The sequence below is a fragment of the Sphaerodactylus townsendi genome, linkage group LG06 (assembly GCF_021028975.2).
Source record: "Sphaerodactylus townsendi isolate TG3544 linkage group LG06, MPM_Stown_v2.3, whole genome shotgun sequence".
Classification (NCBI taxonomy): domain Eukaryota; kingdom Metazoa; phylum Chordata; class Lepidosauria; order Squamata; family Sphaerodactylidae; genus Sphaerodactylus; species Sphaerodactylus townsendi.
The window spans coordinates 27,130,059-27,153,033 of NC_059430.1; the positions used below are offsets into that span (position 1 = coordinate 27,130,059).

The 22,975-nt window shown below is 42.1% G+C and overlaps 1 protein-coding gene across 4 annotated transcripts in view; it reads left to right on the forward strand.

The window, feature by feature from the left end:
* Positions 1 to 15,235, forward strand: part of FGD4 (FYVE, RhoGEF and PH domain containing 4) — a 123,738-nt gene extending 108,503 nt beyond the window's left edge. For all 4 annotated transcript variants that reach the window (XM_048501020.1, XM_048501021.1, XM_048501023.1 and 1 more), the window contains 9 exons: positions 47 to 105; positions 1,467 to 1,613; positions 4,234 to 4,406; positions 8,115 to 8,145; positions 8,975 to 9,070; positions 10,051 to 10,176; positions 12,269 to 12,409; positions 13,985 to 14,125; positions 14,651 to 15,235. In XM_048501020.1, coding sequence (XP_048356977.1) covers positions 47 to 105; positions 1,467 to 1,613; positions 4,234 to 4,406; positions 8,115 to 8,145; positions 8,975 to 9,070; positions 10,051 to 10,176; positions 12,269 to 12,409; positions 13,985 to 14,125; positions 14,651 to 14,914 — 1,178 coding nt within the window. In that variant the 3' untranslated portion in view covers positions 14,915 to 15,235. The remainder of the gene's footprint in view (positions 1 to 46; positions 106 to 1,466; positions 1,614 to 4,233; positions 4,407 to 8,114; positions 8,146 to 8,974; positions 9,071 to 10,050; positions 10,177 to 12,268; positions 12,410 to 13,984; positions 14,126 to 14,650) is intronic.
* The last annotated feature ends 7,740 nt before the right edge of the window (positions 15,236 to 22,975 follow it).

Below are 22,975 nucleotides of genomic sequence, written 5' to 3' on the forward strand. Positions count from 1 at the left end.
TTGTAAGGCTTGCTACTCATCTTTGTTGGGGGTTTTTCTCCTACAGAATCCTTGGAAATAATATCCACAGCAGCAAGTCACTCCAACAGTGCCATCCGAAAAATGGTAAATAGCTTTGGGGGAGATTTTCTCCTTTGCATAATCTCTGCTAAAGAAGGCTTGTTATCACTGACTGAATAAAATATGCCAGTACCTCAATGAAGATGATGGTTTGCAAATATTTTTTCATGTCTTTTTCCCAACATGAACACCCAGTTATTAGTAAGTTGTCTAGCACTGACTGAACCAAGTGCACAGTGGGTTGTGGTAGTGCTGTCAATGATTTTTCATAGTGTCTGAGTATTTTTTTTTAAGTTGCTGTTTGTAGAGCTCCTCCTCCTCCTCCTGGCCAGGGATAGCCAAATAGGCCATCTCTCCCTCCCCTTCCTGGGTGGTCTTTGGCCTGTCCTTGCCCTTGTTGTTTGGGTACAGCTGGCACGGCTGGTAAGCCTACAGAACCACATGGTTGGACCCTGTGGACTGGTTGGGTGCACTGGTCTCTCATTGGCAATCGGCCTTACTGTTGGGGGCCTGCTTGGGCAGGGCCCTGCGGATGCTGGTGTGAGGAGGGCCTGGCTCACCCTGCATTGCTCTCTTCCTCTCCTCTCCTGACTTCTCTTTCTGGCTACCTAACTTAATATAGCTGTATTCCTCTTTCCCTATGTCTCTCCTCCTCCTTCTCTCTGGTGACCACCCATTTCTGGCTCTTGCTGGCTTCTCCCACACCGTCCAGCTTTCAGCGGATGTTGGCCAGCCGCGGCAGCATGCCCCAGCCTGGCATTGCTCTCTCCAGCCACTCTGATGCCTGTGTGTGGGGTGGGGTCAGCAGCTCAGTGAGCAGCTGGGCTTTCCTGGGGCAGCTTTGGGGGAAGATTGGAGTAGTCTGGGGTGGTGGAAGACACCATCTCCAGACACAGTTTTATTCTTCCTGGTGTGTAGCCTCATTCAAGGATGGAGAAAACACTGAAGTGGACATGGCGCAAGCTCATGCTGGAGTGCTTGTCCTCCCCACCAGCGCATTTGGCCAATGTGCTGGCAGTGCAGGCAAATTGGGAGGTGGGTGGATGCTACTGACCCGGAAGGATGGCTGGCTCTCCTGCCCGGCACCTGACCCAGAAGAAAGGCTGGCCATTCTGGGCTGGGTTGGCTTTTGATTGGGCAACAATGGGGGGCGGAGGGTGATTCCAAGGCTGGCTGGAGCCCTTTTGGTGGCGTGAGTCCATTCAGCTCCACAGAGGGCGTCTGGCTGGCCAGGGAGGTTTCCTGCCTCCCTGAGCTGCCCAAAAGCCCTCTGCACGTGGCAGGGTGATGCAGTAGCAGCGCTGCATCCCAGCACTTCAGGCTCTGGATGGGGCTGCCCATCACTTCGTAAAAATAATTGCAAGTAGCCTTGTTGATTTTTTTTTTGTTTTGTTTTGGTAAAACAGGAAAATTTAAAGAAGATGTTGGAAGTTTATGAAATGCTAGGAGAAGAGGAAGATATTGTCAATCCTTCAAATGAACTCATAAAAGAAGGACAGATCCTTAAACTCGCTGCCCGTAATACATCTGCCCAAGAAAGATACCTCTTCTTAGTAAGCATTGTCTCTGCCGTCATTTATCCTAGCTGTGTCTTAAACAGCAATACATTTGCATCAGTGGAACACCAATCTCCCCTTTAACCAGGGTTTGCAAATCTACTTTAAACTCTGAACCTTGGAACCTTGGTTAGCATTGACCAGTGTCAGTACAAGTGCAGCACTGAATCATGGAATCAGCATTGGGTGATATCATGATTTAGTACTGCACTTGTACTGACACTGGTCAATGCTAACCAAGGTTCCAATTTTCTAGGCTGGCTTCCAATTTGGCCGTTGTGACTTAGTAGGTTAAAAAATGGCTTCTTTGCAAAAGACCAGGGATTCAAGACAGACTCTGCTCGACTTCCTGTGCCACTGATCTTGTTTTCACGTTTTCCTCAGTTGATCTTCCTTTCCTCTAAATGACATGAGACTCAAAAGGATTGATTAAGTACTGTCTGGGTTGCTGAATGGATGCAGACTTCATTAAGAAGGCACAGAAATGACTTCTTAATGGTAGGGTTTTGTTTTTGCCTGAGTGAACAAGGGAGTATATATCTACGTTTTGCTCCTGTTCTTTCTCTTCCTTCTCCCATTACAAGCAGCAGAATTGTGCATATTTAAAACCACAGCAAAAAAAAAGTCATTTGTGCCCCTATAAGCTTTAGAGGACACAGATGTAGCTTAAACCATCAAACTGATCCTTTGAAATCCTTGTATGTACTTAATCTGCACTCTCAGCGTAATCCATGATTCCTTCTTTGGAAGCCGTTTTATAGTATGCCCAAGAGATAAAAAGCAGAACCACAGTCAATATGACAGCTAAATCACAAGACTCTTAAATAACCTTACTGGGTTAATATATGTATCTATGAAACAGCATTTAAATGAATTGCATTTGGTGTTAAGAATAACTGAAGCTGTTAACAGTTTCAGTTCTGGCAAGAATTGATGAAAACCTGCTTTTTAAGTTAATCCATACAAAATAAATGTTCTCAAATAACTTCCCCAGTACATTATTTTATAGCGCTGTGTGTGTGGATATATATATTGTAAATATACCTTTAAGGCAGTGGTTCTCAACTTGTGGGTCGGGACCCCTTTGGGGGTCAAACGACCCTTTCACAGGGGTCGCCTAAGACTCTCTGCATCAGTGTTCTCCATCTGGAAAATGGATAAATGTTAGGGTTGGGGGTCACCACAACACGAGGAACTGTATTAAAGGGTTGCGGCTTTAGGAAAGTTGAGAGCCACTGCTTTATGGGTACTTTCATTGAAAAGGACAAATAATTCCCTTACACTAACTGCCGGCTGCTGTAGTCCATTGACACGTTCAGTTTCTACTATGCAGCATAGCAGCATAAAGTCTAACTGTACACAGTAACTAGCTATAGATGATTTAGCTCTGATTTGTCTTTTGCATTCTTAGAAATCGGTAGATTTTGTTATCAGGTATTTCAGTTCCACAGGGAAAACATTGTGAAATTTAAATAGATTGAATCTGGTTTTGTAGTCAGTATTTTTTCACAAGGATTTACTGCAACTGCTGTGTATAAAAAGTTCACTCTGCCAGGCGTGCTGCTCTGGCTGTGTTCTTTTACCATGGATTGATGTTTGCTGCCATTTTTAAAATGAAGCGGAGTTGGACCATTGTGTAGAACAGGGACTGTTGGCAAAGCCATAGTGATAGTAGTTCCCAGAGGTGTGTGTGTGGGGGGGAAATGGTGTCCATACCCCATCCCCGTGGCACCCCGCCCCTGCAGCAACCCCCCCCCTCCCGCTCCCCTCACTTAACCTCATTTCAGCCGGCTGCAAAGAGCAGCGAGCTGAAAAAGCAGAGCCTGGCTGGTGGGGGCTGCGTGTTGGTGTGCGGGTGGGAACTACATTTCCCAGGAGACCTTGCGAGCCTCGATTCTGCAGAGGCCTCCCTGGGGTGGGGATGTGGGGGGCGATTTTCCCACATGACCCCAATGGTGTGTGCAGCACCCCCCCCCTTACAGCTATACGACAGGTAGTACCATGTATCTTCCTGTAGCTATGGGGAGATGCCTAGAGTTACCAAGGAGCCTAAACATTTCTGCCAATACTTGATACAATTCATGTGCCTTAAAAGTTTTTTGAATCACAGTCCTGAATAATGGTACCTGTGCACTGAGATGCATAGAGGGTGTGATTATATGGTAGAACATCTGCTTGCATTCAAAATGTCCCAGGTTCAATCCCAGACATCTGCAATTAGACCCCTGATTTAGACAAAGCAGGTAGAGGGTAACTTGAAACATGTACTCATGCCTTTCCTCAAGGCTGCTCCCCTATGGTTATTGGCATGTTCCCTGCACTCAGAAGTTCTACCTAATATGTTGCACATAAATGAATCTCTCTTTTTTAATATAATCTCTCAATCTCTCTTTTTTAATATAATAAGCAATTTTGAGAAGGGTAGTTGAAAGGAAAGTGAGGCATACTTACTCATGGTTCGGTAAATACTGTGGGATGTTTTTTCTCACAGTATACATATCCCAGTGATGTTTTATAAGATGGTCATCAGTAATTCATCAACAGACAACTCACTGGTAACCATGCGTTGTTTTTGTGATAACTAATGTCAGAGAGCATATCTTGTGTTTTTTTGCAGTTCAACAACATTTTGCTATACTGTGTCCCCAAATTCAGTTTGGTAGGATCTAAGTTCACAGTTCGAACAAGAGTTGGCATTGATGGCATGAAGATTGTGGAAACTCATAATGAAGAATACCCACACACATTTCAGGTGTCTGGAAAAGAACGGACTTTGGAATTACAGGCCAGGTAAGGGACATCAGAGTGTGAGATTTAGAGTATAGTACTAACATGGCGCTGATGTAACCTCTATCTGTGGGTTCTGTGGGGCAGAACGTGGAATGAGTTTGCCGCAACAAATTTTAAAAACAAAATGGTTTACTTTCTTAACATATAACATCAAACATCAACATTTAACATCACACTTCAAGGTCCTGTTCAGGTTTCATTTCAAGTCCTTCTAGTTACAGTCTTGTAATGCCAAGTCCATTTCTCCCTGCAAGTGGGTTGGCTCCTGAAGACTCCAAGGGCTTGGTGAACAGGATTCAACATGATGAAGGTTTCCAGGAGAACTCTCACCCATTACAACCACAAAAAAACCCCGTTAACAAGGTGTTAAGGGCTTATACAAATCAAGGTCCGAGTCTGGTAGCCTTGTCTCCTCCAAACTACATGAGCTCTGCAGCCTCCTGCTGCTTTGAGTCTCCACCCCTTTCTGGGTCAACTCCTTCTGAGCATGGGGTTACACTGACATAAAGGAACAATAGGGATATATCAATTTTGCATATGAAATGCATGGATACTGTGCCTTCTCGGTGCTGATTATAGATGTACACGTAGCTGTTTCATTGGATTGAACCTTGTTGTTGGGTAAAAGGTCAAAAAACTGTTTGATCTAATTATTATCACTCGAGCTCTGGTGAACCTTGGGCAGACAGGAAAATGCACTTGTATTAAATGAACTGCCACGTATAAGCTCTTGGCGATACTTTGTATGTTAGCTACATAGATGTCAGAATTCAGTATTTCATGTGACTCTCAAGTCTAACTTGTGGTGGAGTGTGCATTGGAGTGAGTGCTGACAAAGGTAGGAATTCTTTTAAGTTTGCAATGCTGAGACAAGATTAAAGGCAGAGAGAAATCCTAGAATAATGTGATGCCTCGGAATAACTATCAGAGCAAGCATTCAAATAAAACTCTTTGATTTAGAGAATCAAAGGCACTTGTCCCAGCAGAAAGGTGATTCTGTCGGCATGCAGGTACCACGGCCCCAGTGGCGGAGCTACAAAGGGATGGGGGGGTGCACCGGGTGCATGCCTGGAGGTGTGGAAAATCGCCCCAGGCCCCTCCCTCTTTCCCCCGCCCCCCGCAGTTCCCCCACACACCCTTCTCAAACTTACCTTAGTTCCTTTCCTTTTCTGAAAACTTTTTCAGGCTGCAAAAAGGCCTGTTCACTGTAAAAACATCCTGATGGGAACTTACTTCCCAGGAGATCTTGTGAGCCCCAAGGTCTTCTGGGAACTGTAGTTCCTCAGGCTGTTTTTACTGTGAACAGGCCTTTTAGCAACCTGAAAAAGTTCTTGGAAAAGGAAAGGAACTAAGGTAAATTTGGGAAGGGGGTGTGGGGGCGCTGCAGGGGGGGCATGGGGGGCGGAAAATATAGACTGCACACCGGGTGCAGTTTGGTCCAGCTACGCCTCTGCACGGCCCTCCTTGGCACTAGGATGCAGCTCCCGACATGGTACAAGCATTGTGGCACCTCTGTCACTGCTCCTGGGAATTTGCCACCTTATGCCAGTGGCCAGAACTTTGGACTTACAGTACCTTAAAAAGTGCTGTAAGTCTATTAAGCCCAATGAGGGCTTCTCAGTGGTGGGGAGGCTTTTTTGCTTTGCATGCCTCTCCTTGCCATCAGGAAATCTCTATGGGAGTGGCGGGAGGGGGGGCACAGCTACCAGCTGCCTAGCCTCTTGGATGGGGCTGCCAGTGTCTTTATGTTGCGTTTCTCGGTTTTTTACCTGTTTACTTTCTTTGTAACCAGCTTTGAGTAACGAGTTCATGAAGGTATAGTAATGTAGTAAATTTTTTAACGTGTAGATTGAATAATGAACTGAGTTCAGGTAATGAGAGATTTTGTACCGTTCGTGATCAGTTGTCATTTTGTGACAATAACGGTTCTATAATGCTTTCTAAGTTCTTCTTAGCATGATAGGCTGCTGGAAGTTTACCTATATTTTTCTGAGTGGCATCAGTAGATCATTCCAATTTTTAGTGAGTGTGCATTAAAGTTCAACATCATTGTGACCACTTTTGCGAGCCTAACCTACTGCTCCCAAAAACATGTAGCCATGAGGTGTATAGTCTTTATATTTGAAAGATATATCTTCTGCAGCCTATAAAAATTGCATTAGATCTGATGTTAAAGTTTAGTTTGCCCGAAGGATTTCCTTTACCAGAAGAGTGTGCATTTGTTTACTTTCCACAGACCACTAGAGTGCACATTAATGATTGTGGTTTTCATGGTGCCTTTCGTTATATAGAAGCCTTCTTCCTGTTCCTGTCATGTGGGGTTCCCTTCAGCTCTGTTGAGGGACCGGGTTTCTGTTCGATTACCTCGATCAGACTAATCATTCAGCTTCTATCTGGAAAACAGCCCTCAAAAGGTCCAGTAAAAGGCATTAACCTACAGTATTTATTAACCGAGAGTGCCTTTAACAAGACAGTTAATAAAATAAAGCAGTACAATAAAGAATATAATAGCTACATAAAAATAAACCCAAGATATAGAAACAGCATAAAAAAACTTCTAGCCCCTTAGAATTATATGTATAAATCAGTCCTCAAACTTGAAGCAGACTTTAAAAAAAAGAGTTAAAGGGTGTAAAAAGACATTGTTCAGGCCGGCATATAACAGACAGTAAGATGGGCAAACCTGTCAGGTGAACATTTTGGCAGTGAGGTCCCTCCCTGAAATGGCCCCTCCTCTGATTGCAAGGTGCATAACACATGTACAGGTGACAGTTTTTGCAGAGGATCTTAACTAGCAGGCTGGACAGTATAGAACAGGGGTAGGGAACCTGCGGCTCTCCAGATGTTCAGGAACTACAATTCCCATCAGCCCCTACCAGCATGGCCAATTGGCCATGCTGACAGAGGCTGATGGGAATTGTAGTTCCTGAACATCTGGAGTGCCAAAGGTTCGCCACCACGGGTATAGAAGAAGAGGAGTTGTTGTTTTTTATACCCTGCTTTTCTTTATCTTAAAGGGGTCCCAAAGCCGCTTACAATCACCTTCTCTCCCCATCCTGGTTCTCCTGATTAAGAGTCTGCTCCTCTTAACCACCACATCACACTGGCTGATTAGTTTGGTGCCAATTGGTGACTAAATTGGGAATTTGGGAAGGATTGACAATCACTTGAAGGCACCTAAGGAGGAAGGGCTGTTGCCAAGCTAAATTATCCTTGGCTGGAGAGACTGGGTGGGTTGAGGATAGAATGCCCTTAGGAATGCCAACTCTGTCTTCACTTTGGAACTGTTATTGACAGCGGTGATTTTCCCATGTAGATTTATTGTAATACTTAAACAGTGTAGCCTGTAGAGTAGCTGCTATTTGAAGTGCCATTGAGCCTGTTAGGATATTGTTCCTATTGCAGTTATAATCATTTATGTTTCCATATTTATATATACTCAACCAGCCTAGTAATGGAAAGGCCATGTTCTTCTTTGAGTTCAATTCAGATCATCTGTAATATAACCTCAATTATGCGCACTTAAAGTTCACCAGCTTTTGAACACAGGCTCCCCGTTTCTTTTAATTGGACTCCTGTGTTTCATTATCGTCATTAGACTTTGGATTTTGTGTTGGAATCCAGGTGACTCAAGTCAGTTAAAATGTAATAACTGTAGTTAATTAACCTGTTTTTAATGATTATCTCCAACTGTGTCCTTCTTTTTAGTTCTGAACAAGACAAAGAAGAATGGATAAAGGTAAATCTTCCTGACCTATTCAGGCGTATGCCACAATATACTTGGTAGTTCTTGAGGTGTCATAAGGCTTGGGATTAAATATCCTTTTGGAATTTGCCTTATATGTGATTGTTACAAAGTTAGCTTCAGGTGAAGAGTGACGTATGTTGCTTGAGTTGTGAATTTGCAGCAGATCCTCAGTTGCTTTTCATTAGACTGATAAATAAGCATCTTAGCTGAGCAGAGCATAGGAGCAGTTCTTCCAGTTTGAAGTACCAAATCCAAATCCAAAAACCTTTATTAGGCATAAAACCAGTGCCAAGAATTTCAAATACAATAAAAAGATCATTATTTCTCAACTTGCAGTTTGAAGTACAACTCTCCTGTGCAGAGGGCTGATTGGCTGGCAGTTGCGGCAATCATAAAAATGCCACTTCTTCCCCTACCACTACAGCAGTGTTTCAAGGTGTTGTAGCTTTAAGTAGCCAAAATTGCCAAGTGCCTAGGAAAATAGTTTTGTTTTTTTTTTTAAAAAAAAAGCTAAGCTAGTCTGAAGCATTGTGGGGTGGGGGACAGTCTCTGTTAGTGTCAAAGCCAGACCCATGTGTTAGTAGCCGAGAGAAACAGGAACAAGCAGAGCTTGCCTTTTAAACAGTAAAATTTGTACGTGTTCCTAGAGAAGTCAGGGGGTGCTCATACTCTTCTATTACTGGTGGTGTGTTTTTAAAATAACAATATAGTAGAATTAGGTGTGCTTCTACCGAAAATAGGTGACATTTGTTTTTTTTTAATTTATTTGGTTCTGTTGAATCCTAGGTTTGAGATTTATTTTCTGTTTAATGCATTGCAGGCTCTTCAGAGTACCATAGATGCTTTCCAGCAGAGAAATGAAACATTCAGGAACGCTATTGCAAAAGAGTATGACGACATGCCTATTGAAGTGTCTGTAAGTGTGAGGTGGTTGATAAGAATGTGTCTGCATCAGTTCAGGCTCTTGGAATTTGTCCCAGTAGTATATGTGATCCACATCTTACACCACATTTTGTCCCAGTAGTCTTAGTGCCAATTCACTCCATGTGTTGTCATAAACATGAGCACAACATCCATTAAATCAAATGTAGAATAAGAGGTCCGTTCCACACAGCTGAAATAAAACATCCTGAGGACACTAAAAGGAGTCCAGCCTTTTTCCCAAGATGTACTTTTTACAAAAATGCTTCACAGTCCACCTTTTCCTTCTAAGCTGTCTGCAAGACATCTCCTGCCTGGCTGTGTGGAATGCAGAGCTCGGGAGGTGTCTTATTTTTCCCTCCCAACCATTTTGGCTCTGGTCAGTTCCACCCTCAGCTTGCGCCAGACCTTTTGTGTGCAGCTGAAGGGATTCTCCCTGCCACCATTTACTGAAGGTTGCCCCAGGATGTTTGCTCTGCAGGCTCTGACCCTGGACACCTTTTCAGCCCAAAAAGTCCATAGCTATACTCAGCTGGTCCTGCTGATTCCGGCAGCATATAGTTTGCCTTTTAAAAAAATTAATTAAGGAGCTATCTTTGTAGCTGGGCTCTGAGGGCATGGCTGGCACATTTCCAGGTTTGGCTTAACCCTTGCTTCTTTCTCCACAGCTCTTGGTCAGCAACCTGACTCAGCAGCATCTGGGCCAACCTGTCCCCTGCAGGAGTTCCCTGCAGAGCATCTGAGTGTTGGGGTGGTCTGCCATCCCCCAACAGCTATTTTTGACACATCTGTTCCGAATGACATTCAGAAATATGTCACTTTGGGTAGCATCTATATTTTGGTGTAAAAGCTGCTTTGGCACTGTGTCATTGAGGTTTCGAAACAGCTTGTGTGTTGCTCTTTCTCTGCTGAAGTAAGGGTGGTTTGCTCTCTGTACTTGCAATTAATTCCCTCTCTCTTTCCCTCCCCTTTAAGAATGCCGAGCTTGGGAAGAGAGCCCCAAGGTGGATTCGAGACAATGAAGTGACCATGTGTATGAAATGCAAGGAGCCCTTCAATGCACTGACCAGGAGGAGACACCACTGCCGAGCATGTGGGCATGTAAGCACAAAGCCCCCTCCGCTATATTCCTTTCAACATAAAGAACCAAGGGGATGTGGGAATTAGCTCTCCACATCTTCTTGGATTTTCTTTATGTGGAATGCTCCGTCAGGTCCTAGTGCCTACCAGCTCCACCCCACCCTCCAAAATTTTTTTTCTGTCAGAGATCCTTATTTAAGCACTGCTTTTGTAAAAATAAACCAGTATGCCCTGCACTGGGAAACATAGAACTTTGGAAATATAGCATTAATATTGCTCCAGGTGGCTATTAGCATAACTTACCTTTTTGAAAAGCTGTGCCTGTCCATTTTCTTTCCTGCGGCAGGAACAGGAAAGAAAATGGCAGGCACAACTTTACAAGAAGGTGAATTTTGCTAATAGCAACTTCAGCCGCAGCAAGCACGACCAAACTTAGATCTTTGTGTTGAATGGAGTATAGTAGGTTAGCAGATGCTGAAACAGAAACTCCATCTAGCGGCTGTGTCTGCATATTGCAGCTTGCATAGCACAAGAGGTCAGAACATGGTCAGAAGCTCCATGGTGTGAACCCAGGGTTGCCTTGTGAATAAGGGAAATTGTGCATAACATTCTTCCCTTTAACAACTGATTGTAATACAGTGCAAAGTTTGTTGCCTGGCATTCAGCCAATCAGACATACCTGTTTCCTGAGCTTCACACCGTGTACATTTTGTTTTGAGAATTCCTCTAGTCACGTTCCCCCCACCTCCCTTTCAGATCTTCAGTGCCCTCCCTTATGGCTATAATTCATATCTCTTCTCCCGACCCACTAACTTTTCAAGCCAAGAGTACCAAAACAGATGCCAGTTAACACAGCTTTCCAGATCTTAAAGTGCTGGATTACAAGACTTGTACGCAGAGATGACACTGGCCATTAATCTCAGCAGGACAATTTCTAGCTGGCCTCTCTGCGCTGGAGGGCCTGTGGCAAGGCGAAAGGGGCCAGCAGTCACAACAGCCTGCAGAGGCATTACACTTGATGCACAGTCCCCTCTCCCTGGCTCACCCTCCCAATGTCACTTGACTTTTAGTCACATGATTTCAGTTCAGCGGTCCCTACGCTATCACCTGGGTTTTAAGTGTGTGTATGAAAAGGCTGGAGATCGCTCCTCTAAGTCATATTTTTTTGGCTGGCTTACTTGAGCCGTGTGTAAGTACCTTGATGTATAGTACAATTTGTTTATTCCTAGTCTCATTATCTGGACTTAAGTCAATGTTATGTTGTGCCTTAATTATTAAAGTGAATTGGCCAATGGGACCATGTGCAGTCTCTCTTTTCATATGCACATGTACAGCTGCTTAGGGAGGGGCAGATTGATTTGCATGAAAAGAAGGGCTGTCATTATTCTACCTATAATTTTTAACCCTGGTTAGTGGGTTAAAACCCTGCTTAGCTTCTGAGATCAGATGAGGTCAGGCTACCCTGGGCCATCCGGGTCAGGGTATGAAATAGACCAGTGGTAGCGAACCTATGGCACGGGTGCCAGAGGTGGCTCTCAGAGCACTTTCTGTGGGCACACGCAAACAGAGTGCCCCCCACCCCACCCCACACACATCTAGGCTGGCCTGGGCCACTGGGCTCAATTATTAGCATTAAACTAAAGACCTAGTTTTGGGGAAGCAGTGTAGGTAACCCCGTTAAGCGCTGTTAAACCCCAGTGATTTTCATGCGAAGAACTTAAGCGCGATCCTTTACCTGGGAGTAAGCTCAGTTGCTGGCAATGGGGCTTGCTTCTGAGTAAACCCTCCTAGAGTCATGATTCACCAGTTGGAAGAGTTGCATGGTTGCTTCAAAGCAAAGCCACCGACTACCGCCAAGCTTACTCCCGAGTAACGTCCACCTCGGAGCCAACCGCTTTTTCTAAACTAAAACCTCAGTATTTAGGTTAAATTGCCACGTTGGCACTTTGCGATAAATAAGTGGGTTTTGGGTTGCAATTTGGGCACTTGGTCTTGAAAAGGTTCACCATCACTGAAATAGACATACCCATTTTGAAAGATCAACGTATCAAACAAGTGAATAAAAGCCTTAATGATTCCAGAATAATATTCTTTTTATTTTTTTCTTCTTTAGGTGGTTTGTTGGAAATGCTCGGACTATAAAGCTCATCTTGAGTATGATGGAGGTAAACAAAACAAGGTTTGTAAAGACTGCTACCACATAATAACAGGATGCACAGACAGCGAAGAAAAGAAAAAAAGAGGAATCTTGGAGGTAATGGCATTCAATGTGTGTTGTGTGTTGTGCTTATTGTGTTGTGTGTTGTGCTTATTGTGTGGCATTGCTGTGTATTTCTCGGAACTGTATTTCTGTCTGGTTGCATTTGGATTTGGAGCTGCGTCTTGGGACACAGCTTAAAATCGATTTCTCGTGGCTGGTTGAAATGGCATCTATGTGCCGGCAATGAATCACTCATGAATAGTGGTTGGCACCATGTCATGTGGCTCCATGCAGCATTTCTGTGGATGGTGTGAGGTGGTAAGGAGAGAACTGAATAAGAGGAAGTTGTCACAACACAAATGCAGTTTTCAGCAGCCTTTATCTGGTAGCCATAAGTGAGAAGGCATGATTAGTTCATGGTCCCTCACCCATAGCTCCTGATTACTGGGTTACTGAAAACTTGCAAAAAATGGAAAAAGATTGGTGACAGAGACTGGGTGTTTACTCCTAAGTATTACTTTATTGGTTTAGAAGTTTACCTCTTGTCCTTATATTCATCAGAAGCTCCCAATGTTGCTTCGTTTTGTTTTGTTTTTTTCAATTAGTTGTTCAATATACCATCTTGCTTCAGTTTTCAGCTAGCCTAGCCTCTGACATTAATAGTCATCTGCAGAAAACTGAAGAACATCCCATGTACAGTGTTTCAGTGTCACTGACCCACAGGAAGAGATTACAGAGGTCGTGGGGGAGTATCTTTCCCCAACTTCCCCTTCCTCAAGCAGCTTGTTGTTTGTCTTAAGAATTCTCGCTGAGGCTTGGGAGAGCTTTCCAAGCAAAATGTGCCACTGGTTTGGGTGCTGTGTGTGCGCGCATAAAGACCATGCGCAAAGACTATGCTGATTCAAGTACAATTGTCTCTTCCGCTTAAGGAAATAAATGAAAAAGGTCTAAAGAAGTGATTTTTCTTTATCTGAGGAGGACAAAGTTCATAAAATTCTAGAACAACATTTAAAATATTGTACAAATTGGTACTTTTTCCCTGGAGACTACAAAAACCACACCCAATGTACATGCTGACCAGGCAAGGTTATTCTGGGGTGTTGTGTGGTTTCTGGGGTGTATGGCCGTGTTCTAGTAGCATTTTCTCCTGATGTTTCACCTGCATCTGTGGCTGGCATCTGGTTATTCAGAAGGTTATTCTGCTTTTTGTTGTGTTTTATATGGTTCTTTTGATTGTATGGCTCTATTGGAGTTTTTGGGTATTTGTAACTTGAGAGCGGATGAAGTTAGTGTCTTTATTAAATGAATCAAAGGACAGGACAAGCATCGTTCTGCTCAGTGCTTTTTCAGTTTTATCAATAATAGCATCATGGAGGAATTTTCTCTGATTTGGCTTAACCATTTGCTGTGGTATGACCAGTGTTGGGATTAAAATAATTTAACAACCAGTTCCGGTGGTGGGATTCAAATGATTTAACAACAGGTTGTTCACAAGCACCATTTTAACAACCGGTTCTGCTGAAGTGGTGCAAACCTGCTAAATCTCACCACTGGGTATGGATCACATATTTATGTACTTCATTCTCGCAATGCTGGTAATAATCTAGCATTTTTTCTGCACCTTGGCAGATTGAATCAGCAGAGGTATCTGGGAACAGCGTGATATGCAGTTTTCTCCAATACATGGAAAAATCAAAGACGTGGCAAAAGGCTTGGTGTGTGATACCTAAACAGGAAGCCCTTGTGTTATACATGTATGGTGCACCACAGGTATGTAGAGAGGACAAAATCAGAATATACAGAATCCTCTAGTTTTATCAGGGTAATGGTTAATGCAAAAGATAAGCATAAGTGAACTACCATGCATGTCCATGTGCTTCAAGTTCCATCTCTTCTTCCTCCTTCATTAAAAGATAAAGGTGCAAGCACCAGGTCCTTGCTGACCCATTGAAGTGCACATTATGACATTTATTAGGCAGACTATGTTTACAGAGTGGTTTGCAACCTGGTTCCTCATTTTACTGACCTTGATTGTTCAGGTGAACTGGTAGGAGAAGGCCTTTTCTACTTCTTCCTCATTCCTCGTCCTGTATGCATGCATGAGTCTGCCCTCTTGCCACAAACCCAGTTCAATAGAGCCTTTTCCCTCTGTAGTTCCTGGTTGCTGGATGGGCATATCATTGAAATCTTGCAGTATGATGTACTTCAAAATGTCCTTGTTGAGATTTAAATTAATAAAGGAACTTTATTTAAAGCTGGAATTTTGTTTCAAGATTTTTCTCTCTATTTGTTTAGGATGTCAAAGCACTGGCTACTATTCCATTGTTGGGTTACGTGGTAGATGATACTCCAAGAAGCGCTGACCTCCCCCACAGTTTCAAACTCACCCAGTCAAAGTCTGTCCACAGTTTCGCTGCAGACAATGAGGAACTGAAGCAGAAGTGGTTGAAAGTCATACTTTTGGCTGTCAAAGGTGAAACCCCAGACTGTCCAAATGATTTACGGCTGTCCTTGGGAGATCAGCATGAAAACTCTGTGAAATTAGATTCTGATGCTTGAAACAGCAGAAGGTCTGTAAGATATATATATATTTTTTCCAATCAGACTTGGGTTGACACTACTTTTGGAAAAAGCAGAAAGAAGCCGCAGGCCTTCATAACTCTGCCATGTTTCTTAGCACTTTATGTTGGAGAAGAAAGAAAAAAAATGCTAATTATTTTAGCGATCCTTTTTCTTATATTTATGTTGTCAATAAAATTAATAAATAGTGCCATTCCATAGTTCTTTTCTTAATCAAATGAATGTCTGCATCAAAAATGTACCAATTTTACTCTTTCCAAGGAAAGTACGTCATATAAACTGAAAACTATTGAGTAGGAAGTGACTCCCTTTGTAATGATGCCAGTATTGGTACAGTTCGGTTACTCTCTAGGACTTCTTGCTGCTTGTTCAAAGGATATATACCCCCTACATTGCCAAAATACGTGTGTAGTAGAATTTAAAGGCAGTTTGGTCTCTTGTATTGAAATTGAGGCTCTTGTTACACTGACTTGTACATAAGTTCTGTTTGGTGTTTGGGAAATGAAAAATACACAGAGAGAGTATTGGTGTCTAAAATTACAAATAATCTTATTTAAAAACACATTCTCCTAAATTTTATTGAACAGTATAAATACAATATATAATAGCTGTGTATGCTATTAGAAAAAAAATGTACTATACTTAATTTTGATTTGACTTCATGATACATTCATGCTAACCTATGATTTATTTAAAATGAAGCATGTATCCTCTTAAAAACTTAAGCGGGGGATTCTAAATTTAAAAAAAAATCTAGTGATTTGTTTTAATTATATCTAATGGTGATGATATTTTTATACATTTAATATAGAGCTTAAAAATAGAAGTAACGTTAAGTGGCATGTAATAGATATGTGAATTCTGGCTGTGTTTTCAAAAGCATAATAATTCTTCTCAGTCCTGTGCCTGTTTTACCTTTTGTAAGGTATGGTGGTGCTACCTTTTAAAATTACAGCAAGTGCTTCAGTAATTAATAGCCTGGTCTTAAATGATCGCTTGTGATCCTGTACTTTGCCTTTATGGTCAGTCACTGTAACACCCAGACCTTAACGTTATGGCTCAATGCAAACATGCCAAATCATGGTTAAGGCAGATTGGCTATGGTTCAGTGTGATACCTTAGTTGATAAACCGTGGTTTGTGAACGACTGCCAAGCTGAAATCAGAACCCTTGGTTTGCGCAAACTATAGTATGGTTGCAGTGGCTGAAAACTGACACATCATAATTACAGCTAGTGTTCTGGCAACAGGGCCACTGCATCTAGAAGCTACGTCAGCTGAGCAGGCGACAACATAAACCAGGCAAGTTGTTCTATGTAAACCATGGCTTACCTGTATGGTTTAGATTTTGACGTCTTGGTTTGAATTCTAAGCTGTGGTTAGCCCAAACCAGAGTTTGGATTAATGACTGATTTGTGTTTTTGTCAGTTCTTTTTGTATGTGTTTTTTAAAGTGCTGGTACTCATATATAATGTTGTACCGATTTCTACCGATTCTCCCCCTCAGGACTTGGGAGGGCCCCCCACAAGGTGCCAATACTCAGTACTGGTGAGTATCACCACCCCCACAAAAAAGGCCCTTTCTGACCTTCACAAAACCATCAACACATTCAACAGTTAACACTACTGTATTATGTGATCCACATCCTTTGAACGGGTGGCAATTTTGCATTAATTTCTGTGGTATATAGCACTCAGTATCTGCATGGATTGTATACATCATAGTGTAATTTACATAAACTCTTGGTGTCTGTGTATGCAAGTATCATTCCTTGCAAAACCTGAAAAATTAGCTCTTAATGGTTTTACAAGGAGTCTTGGAAGTATATACAAGTTTTGCGGTATTGAGCCAATAATAGTAACAGCCTTATTGTAAATTACTACGTATTCAAAGCATTTATCTAGCATCTTTGGGCTGGAATGTGTGCAATAACTTATAATACCATAGCTTTTGGCAAAAACAAATCCAAACTGAGTACATGGAATCTGGCTTCCACAAACAGGATGGGGGTGGGGGTAGAGCGTTTCTGCTACCAGTCAGAGGAACCAAATGAGAGCTATTGTCACAAGTTCATTTGGCGATATGTTCAAAATATGTAGCCCCTTCCCCCATTTTAAAGAGTAAATCTATTTCCACAAGCTTTAGATTTAAGCCAGTTCTCATTTTGGCAAAACATTCAGCAGGCAAAATTCTCTTTCCAAATTACTCATGGTATCTAGGTTCTAGTATTCACCCATTGCTTTCTAAGCAGGCTTGCTTCTGAATAAACCAGTAGACCAACAAGAACAGGTGCTGCACAGAAATTATGTTTAAGCCAACCAACCAGATTCTCATTCTATTCCAGATTTATGATGTTGCAGCAAATTAAATCAAGAATTTTGCTTACAGAGACTGGCTTTTACCTACAAAACACCACAACCTATAAAACACCGCACTCATCTGTTTCTCTCTGATAACACCAAGCAAGATACCAAGTTTTTGCTTTTCATGCAAAAACTTTCATGTAAGCAGCGCAAAAACAGACTCGTCCCGGATTAAAACTATTTTTTTAAGGAGGGAAAAATTGGAAGTACGGGGTACATATAAATGACTGTTTTGGTTTGGACCAATCTTTACTGGAGCAAGAATGACTCTTGGTCCCATCATATGCCATACACTGAAGTTGGAATTTCTCTGTAGCCCTTGAGGGACATTAGGATCATGAGAAAATGGGCATTTAAAAAACAGCTTACAGGTGATTTTCAAAGCATGTTAAAGCCCAATGTTTTGGGTGGGGGTGGAATCAGTATTTGTGATTCCTGACCCTCTGGGTGCCATCCCAAACCTTCCATGAGCAGGAGCTTCCCAGTCATCTTTCACCCAAAAATTGCTCCCTGTACACACAAATTTGATTAGAGAAACTTTATAGCTTTTCCTTCCACCCGCTGAATCCTCAGGGTGGCTAGCAAATGAGTTAAAAATGGGCCAAGAGTTCCTCTGGTAACTGTACACAAGCAGAGCCCTGTGATGTCCTTGTGGAGCTCCTGTATGTATGAGCTTCCTTTCTCTTTTCAACAATTGAAGTGTCCCTTTGCTGTTCCCCTTAATGTGTTTGAGTGAGTCCCCTTGTGCACATTTGACTTGTGCATCAGGCTCTCAATTGTACTGGTAGTGTTTGAAGTTGATAGCGGGTGGCCCATTATCAAGACTAACAATGCAATCCCAAAAGGGGGTCCGAAGCCACATTGGAAGCACTGTGACCCTTGTAACGGTGTCATTAGCCCTTGCACTGGCCAAACGGGCATGGACGCAGACACAGAGGCTGGTGGGGTACCGAGCATGGCTGTCCTCCATGGCTGTCCTCCACTGCAGGAAGCTGCGCCAGCATGAATAGGATGTTCCAGGGGCATTTCCAGGATGAGGCAGATGTAAATCGGTTTCCTAAAAACTCCCATTTCCTGGTGCAGACGTATGCCACCCAAAAGGATAGTGTAAGCCAATGTGGCTTTTTGCAGCTGGCAAGGATTTTCCTTTGTTTTTCTTCTGGCTGCACTGCTGAAAGCCTCTTTGGAGGCAACAGGGTAGCACCATCCCCTGCTGCTTCACATCCCCCCCCCCTTTGGTTTGGGTTGTAATTATTCTTAAATGTAGAAATGACTACTGTAAAATAGGTGCCAGTAGGTATGGTTTGGTTTATGCCCTTTAAAACAACACAGCCAAGGGCATCTTTATGTGTTACATTCTTTTCTCAATGAAATCTGTACAAGGAAAAATATGTACGTCCCCCTTGTGTGTTGTGCTTTCCTTGGAGGAAAAGAATAATATGGAAAACAGCCCCCAGTAAGCACACAGCTCACTACAAGCAAGCTAGGCTCAAGTATTTGTATTTGTTTTATATTTTTGATGTGGCCCTTCAGAGCTAATCGCTGACCACTCACTTGTAAACCGAAGACCAGGTGGCAGGCAACACTGTGCGAAAACCTGTTCATTATATTTTGGCTGTACATAAATTTACCCTTTTCCCAGAAGGAAAACTGAAGGCTGACTCTTCGGCAGTGTTGGTCGAAGGATGCACAGCTCTGTTTTCCTTTTCTGTTGAACGGGAATGGAATTTAGGGATTGTCAGTTCTCGGAACTTTGTTTGAAAGCACACCTCCCCCACCATATCGATCTCACTTATTTTAGGTTGGCTGTTGTAGAATGGACTGTATTTCACCAGGGAGGTCAAGCACAACAGTAACTCAATTTTTTTCTTGTTATCCCTTCCCTTGTGTCTATGTGTGAGAGACAACTCATAATAAGTGACAGCACATTTCTGTGTAGAGGCAAAATCCACAGGCGTTAATGAGACTGAAACTGCGTTTGCAAGGATATTTTTTTTCTCTCCATCTTAGCTTCTTGGCCACCACACCATGCTGGAGAGCCACTCACAGTTCTCTCAGGACTCTCTCAGGCCCACCTACCTCACAAGGTGCCTGTTGTGGGAAGGGGAAGGGAAGGCAATCGTTAGATTCCTTCAAAGCAGGGGTCTTCAAACTATGGCCCTCCAGATGTTCATAGACTACAATTCCCACGAGCCCTACCACTTGGCCATGCTGGCAGGGGCTGATGGGAATTGTAGTCCATGAACATCTGGAGGGCCATAGTTTGAAGACCCCTGCTTCAAAGCAATTTGAGACTCCTGAAAGGTTGAGAAAAGCAGGGTATAAAAACCTGTTCTTCCTCTTCCTCTTCTTCTAAACTGCACAAGCGTATGTGTATTTGGAGGAGCCACACAATATCATCCTCTAATCAGCCATTTCCCCGGTCTTTCTGAAACTTCCATTTGGTATAGTCTTTCCAGAAGGAATACTGTTCAAGAGAGTTAGCAAACCATCTGGATGGGAAGTGAGTATTTTTGACTGCCCTGCCCATGTTAGCCCACAAGGTTGCCATTTTCCACACCGTGCCCCCAGAGGGACTTGAGAGCTTTAAAGAAAATCATTACTGAAACGATCCTCATCAAAAAGTGCTGGAGACTCTTTTTAAGAAAGCCAGCCGGGAATTCAAAGGAATCTAGTGTATCTATTGTGCTTTAGCACTACAACAATTTTTTAAAGTCTTCAAAGCACCCGCTGGGGGCACAGTAAAGAAAGAATGCAGAGAAATTAGCAACGGACAAAGGGAAAATGTCTACCAGACTTCCCACATTGGATGCTCTGGTGCCTGTATGAATGCCTCTGCTTTCATGGTAGCAATAACAGGGAAATGCAGAAGCCTTGTTGAGCGGCTGGGGCGTTGCATCTCGCATGCCATTAGACAGATATGAAGTTTATAATTTGAACTCCCAGCCAGAGGTCATCTGTTATACTCTGTTTTTATTCCCAGAGGATGCAAAGGAGGAAGGAAGTCTTTAAATAACTTTTCCCCAGACTATTTCACAAATGAAATATTTATAGCCTAGATCTGAGGTTTTAACATTCCCAGTTCTTGCTCATTCCATGCAAAGTTTTTTCGGCTCACTGGGAGTAACAGGACAATTGTCCTGTTTCTTTTTATGACATATTGGCCTTTCTCTAATAAATTATTCAGCTTCCTTTTAGTTGATTGGGATTCCATTTTATTATGGAAAAATACCCAATAATGCAAAAAGGCTATGTAATGGGTATACATTTTCCATACCATTTAAAATGGCATCTTTTCGAAATGAAATAATACCTGTGTCCTGGCAAGTTGGTATGTTGGCTTTAAATAGCAAAGTCAAAAATTCCCTGTTGTAAAAAAGAAGTTCCCTGTGAATAGAGAAAAGGCTTTAGAAAAGGTGATTACATTCAGTAGATATTGCTGTTAGACTGTCTTGACTTAAAAAACATGTGAATGACTTCCTTTTTCCTCACCCTGCTCTCTCCAGCTTTGGAGTTTGGAGACCTTATTAAAAACTTTTTTAAGAAGCTTGCCTGAAGCTGCTATTAAATACTAAAAATAGCTATTCAGTTTCTGTGAACCAGGTTTGGATGTTCAGATCTCAGTGTGTTCTTCTTTTGTGCAGTTCTCGTAAATGAATTCTGTGCAGTTTTGTGTGTGGTATTTAAACCAAACAATCAATATTAAATCATACTGGGCAGGTACAAATGGAACATTAGCTGTGAATCATGCAAAGCAAACTAGGATTCAAGAAACGGGCACTCCTTCTCACTGTCCTTGTATTTCATTATTTGGGGCATTAACCGCAAAAAATTAACAAGATTATCCCTTAACCCAGAATCTGAAATGGTCAATGACCTTTTAATTCATGATGTGAAACCCAGCAATACAGGTGGTAACATTGTAAATTAAGGGGAAACTAGGGCCCTTTCCGCACATGCAGAATAATGCACTTTCAATCCACTTTCAATCCACTTTGCAGTGGAATTTTACTGTGCGAAATAGCAAAATCTGCTTGTAAACAATTGTGAAAGTGGATTGAAAGTGCATTATTCTATATGTGCGGAAAGAGTTTAGGAGTAGAATTAGCAGTAGTAAGAATTTGCTTCAGAAAGGATAGGAGCTATGGAGAGGAACGCTTGATTACTACTTTATGGTTTCTGGGCATCACCCTGATGGTTTTGTCTGTACAGAGCATTGGTTTGGAAATTTCTAGAGCTGTCTTTTACATGTTTCTGAATCAAGGTTCCGTGCAGGTGTGAAGCCTTGGAGAGTAAACACACAGTTGTTCAATTTATTGTCAAAGGCTTTCATGGCCCGAATCAACTGGCTGTTGTGCGTTTTTTGGGCTGTGATCTGGTAGTTTTTGCTCTTAATATTTTGCCTGCATGTATGGCTGGCATTTTCAGAGGCATTGTCATATGTATTTCTCTTCGTGCCTCTACAGATGCTAGTCATAGATGCGGGCAAAATGTTAGGTGCAAAAACTAACAAAACTAACAAACCACAGCCACACAGCCTAACTGCCAACACAACACTTCACTCAAAGAACATCTGTTACAGGTAAGCAATCAGGGGTTTTATCCTTGAGGCTGGCTTTAGGTTTTCAAAGCATGGTTAATAAGAATCCACCTCTCCTTCTACAGTCAGGCAAGATGTATCATGCCAACAGATCCCAGTGTGGCATTCAACCTTCTAAGCCAATCAACACTGCAGACCCAGAGATTATTCTGGTATTGAGAGTAAGTACTTCTCCTGGATAAATGAAAAGCCTGCCACATCATATGGTATGACTTCAGTGAATAGATGCACTGTGAACAATGCCAAAGTACTGAAGCCTTCGAACAACTGAACAGCCAAAAATGAAAAATAACTTTCAATCTGAAAAACAACATGACTTTTGTTATCAAAGAAAGAAATAATTTGATTAGAATTTTTTTTTTCATTTTAATTAATTGCTACTAAATGCAAGTAAGTGAAATAACAGGGAAACTTACATGCAGTATAGAATAGTGTCTGTGCATTCATTTTTTTAATGCAATAGTATAACTTCTATTGCTCAAGTGCAAAAGAATTGGAGAAATTAATATTTAACCTTCTTCCTGTGTTACCCCTGGCGATCAGATTAATTTTAACATCCTGGTAAAGAAAAATCTAGTCAACATTCAACACATTTTAAGTCTCATTATTTTCAGTGAAAGGTAACTTTAATTGGATCATACCCGTTGGAAAATTACTTTGGAGATTTTATGCAGTTCAACAAAGCACACAGGATTACCCAATGAAATTATTGTTTGCATTTTAACCAAACTGTTAAAATGCTGTTTGCTGATTATTTCATTGTTGCAGAATTAAGTATACTTGAATGATGAAAGAAAGAGCACTGCCAAGTTAATCGCTTTAGTTCTTTTGACTTAACACTTACCCTTCAAGTATATATATTTTAACTGCATTAGTTGTCCCGGTGATCAAAGCTTTTGTGCAAGTCTGATGCCTTTACAAAAGCAGTTGTTTGATTTTGCAAAACTTTGCTTTCATGAGTAGAGAAATCCAGGTTTGTCATACAGCACTGAAGCCCGAAAGCAGTCTCTGTTCTCTAGCAGGCCTTTGATCACAGTCTTCTGCAGGACTGAGGCTAATCAAATTGTTTCTCCAAAAT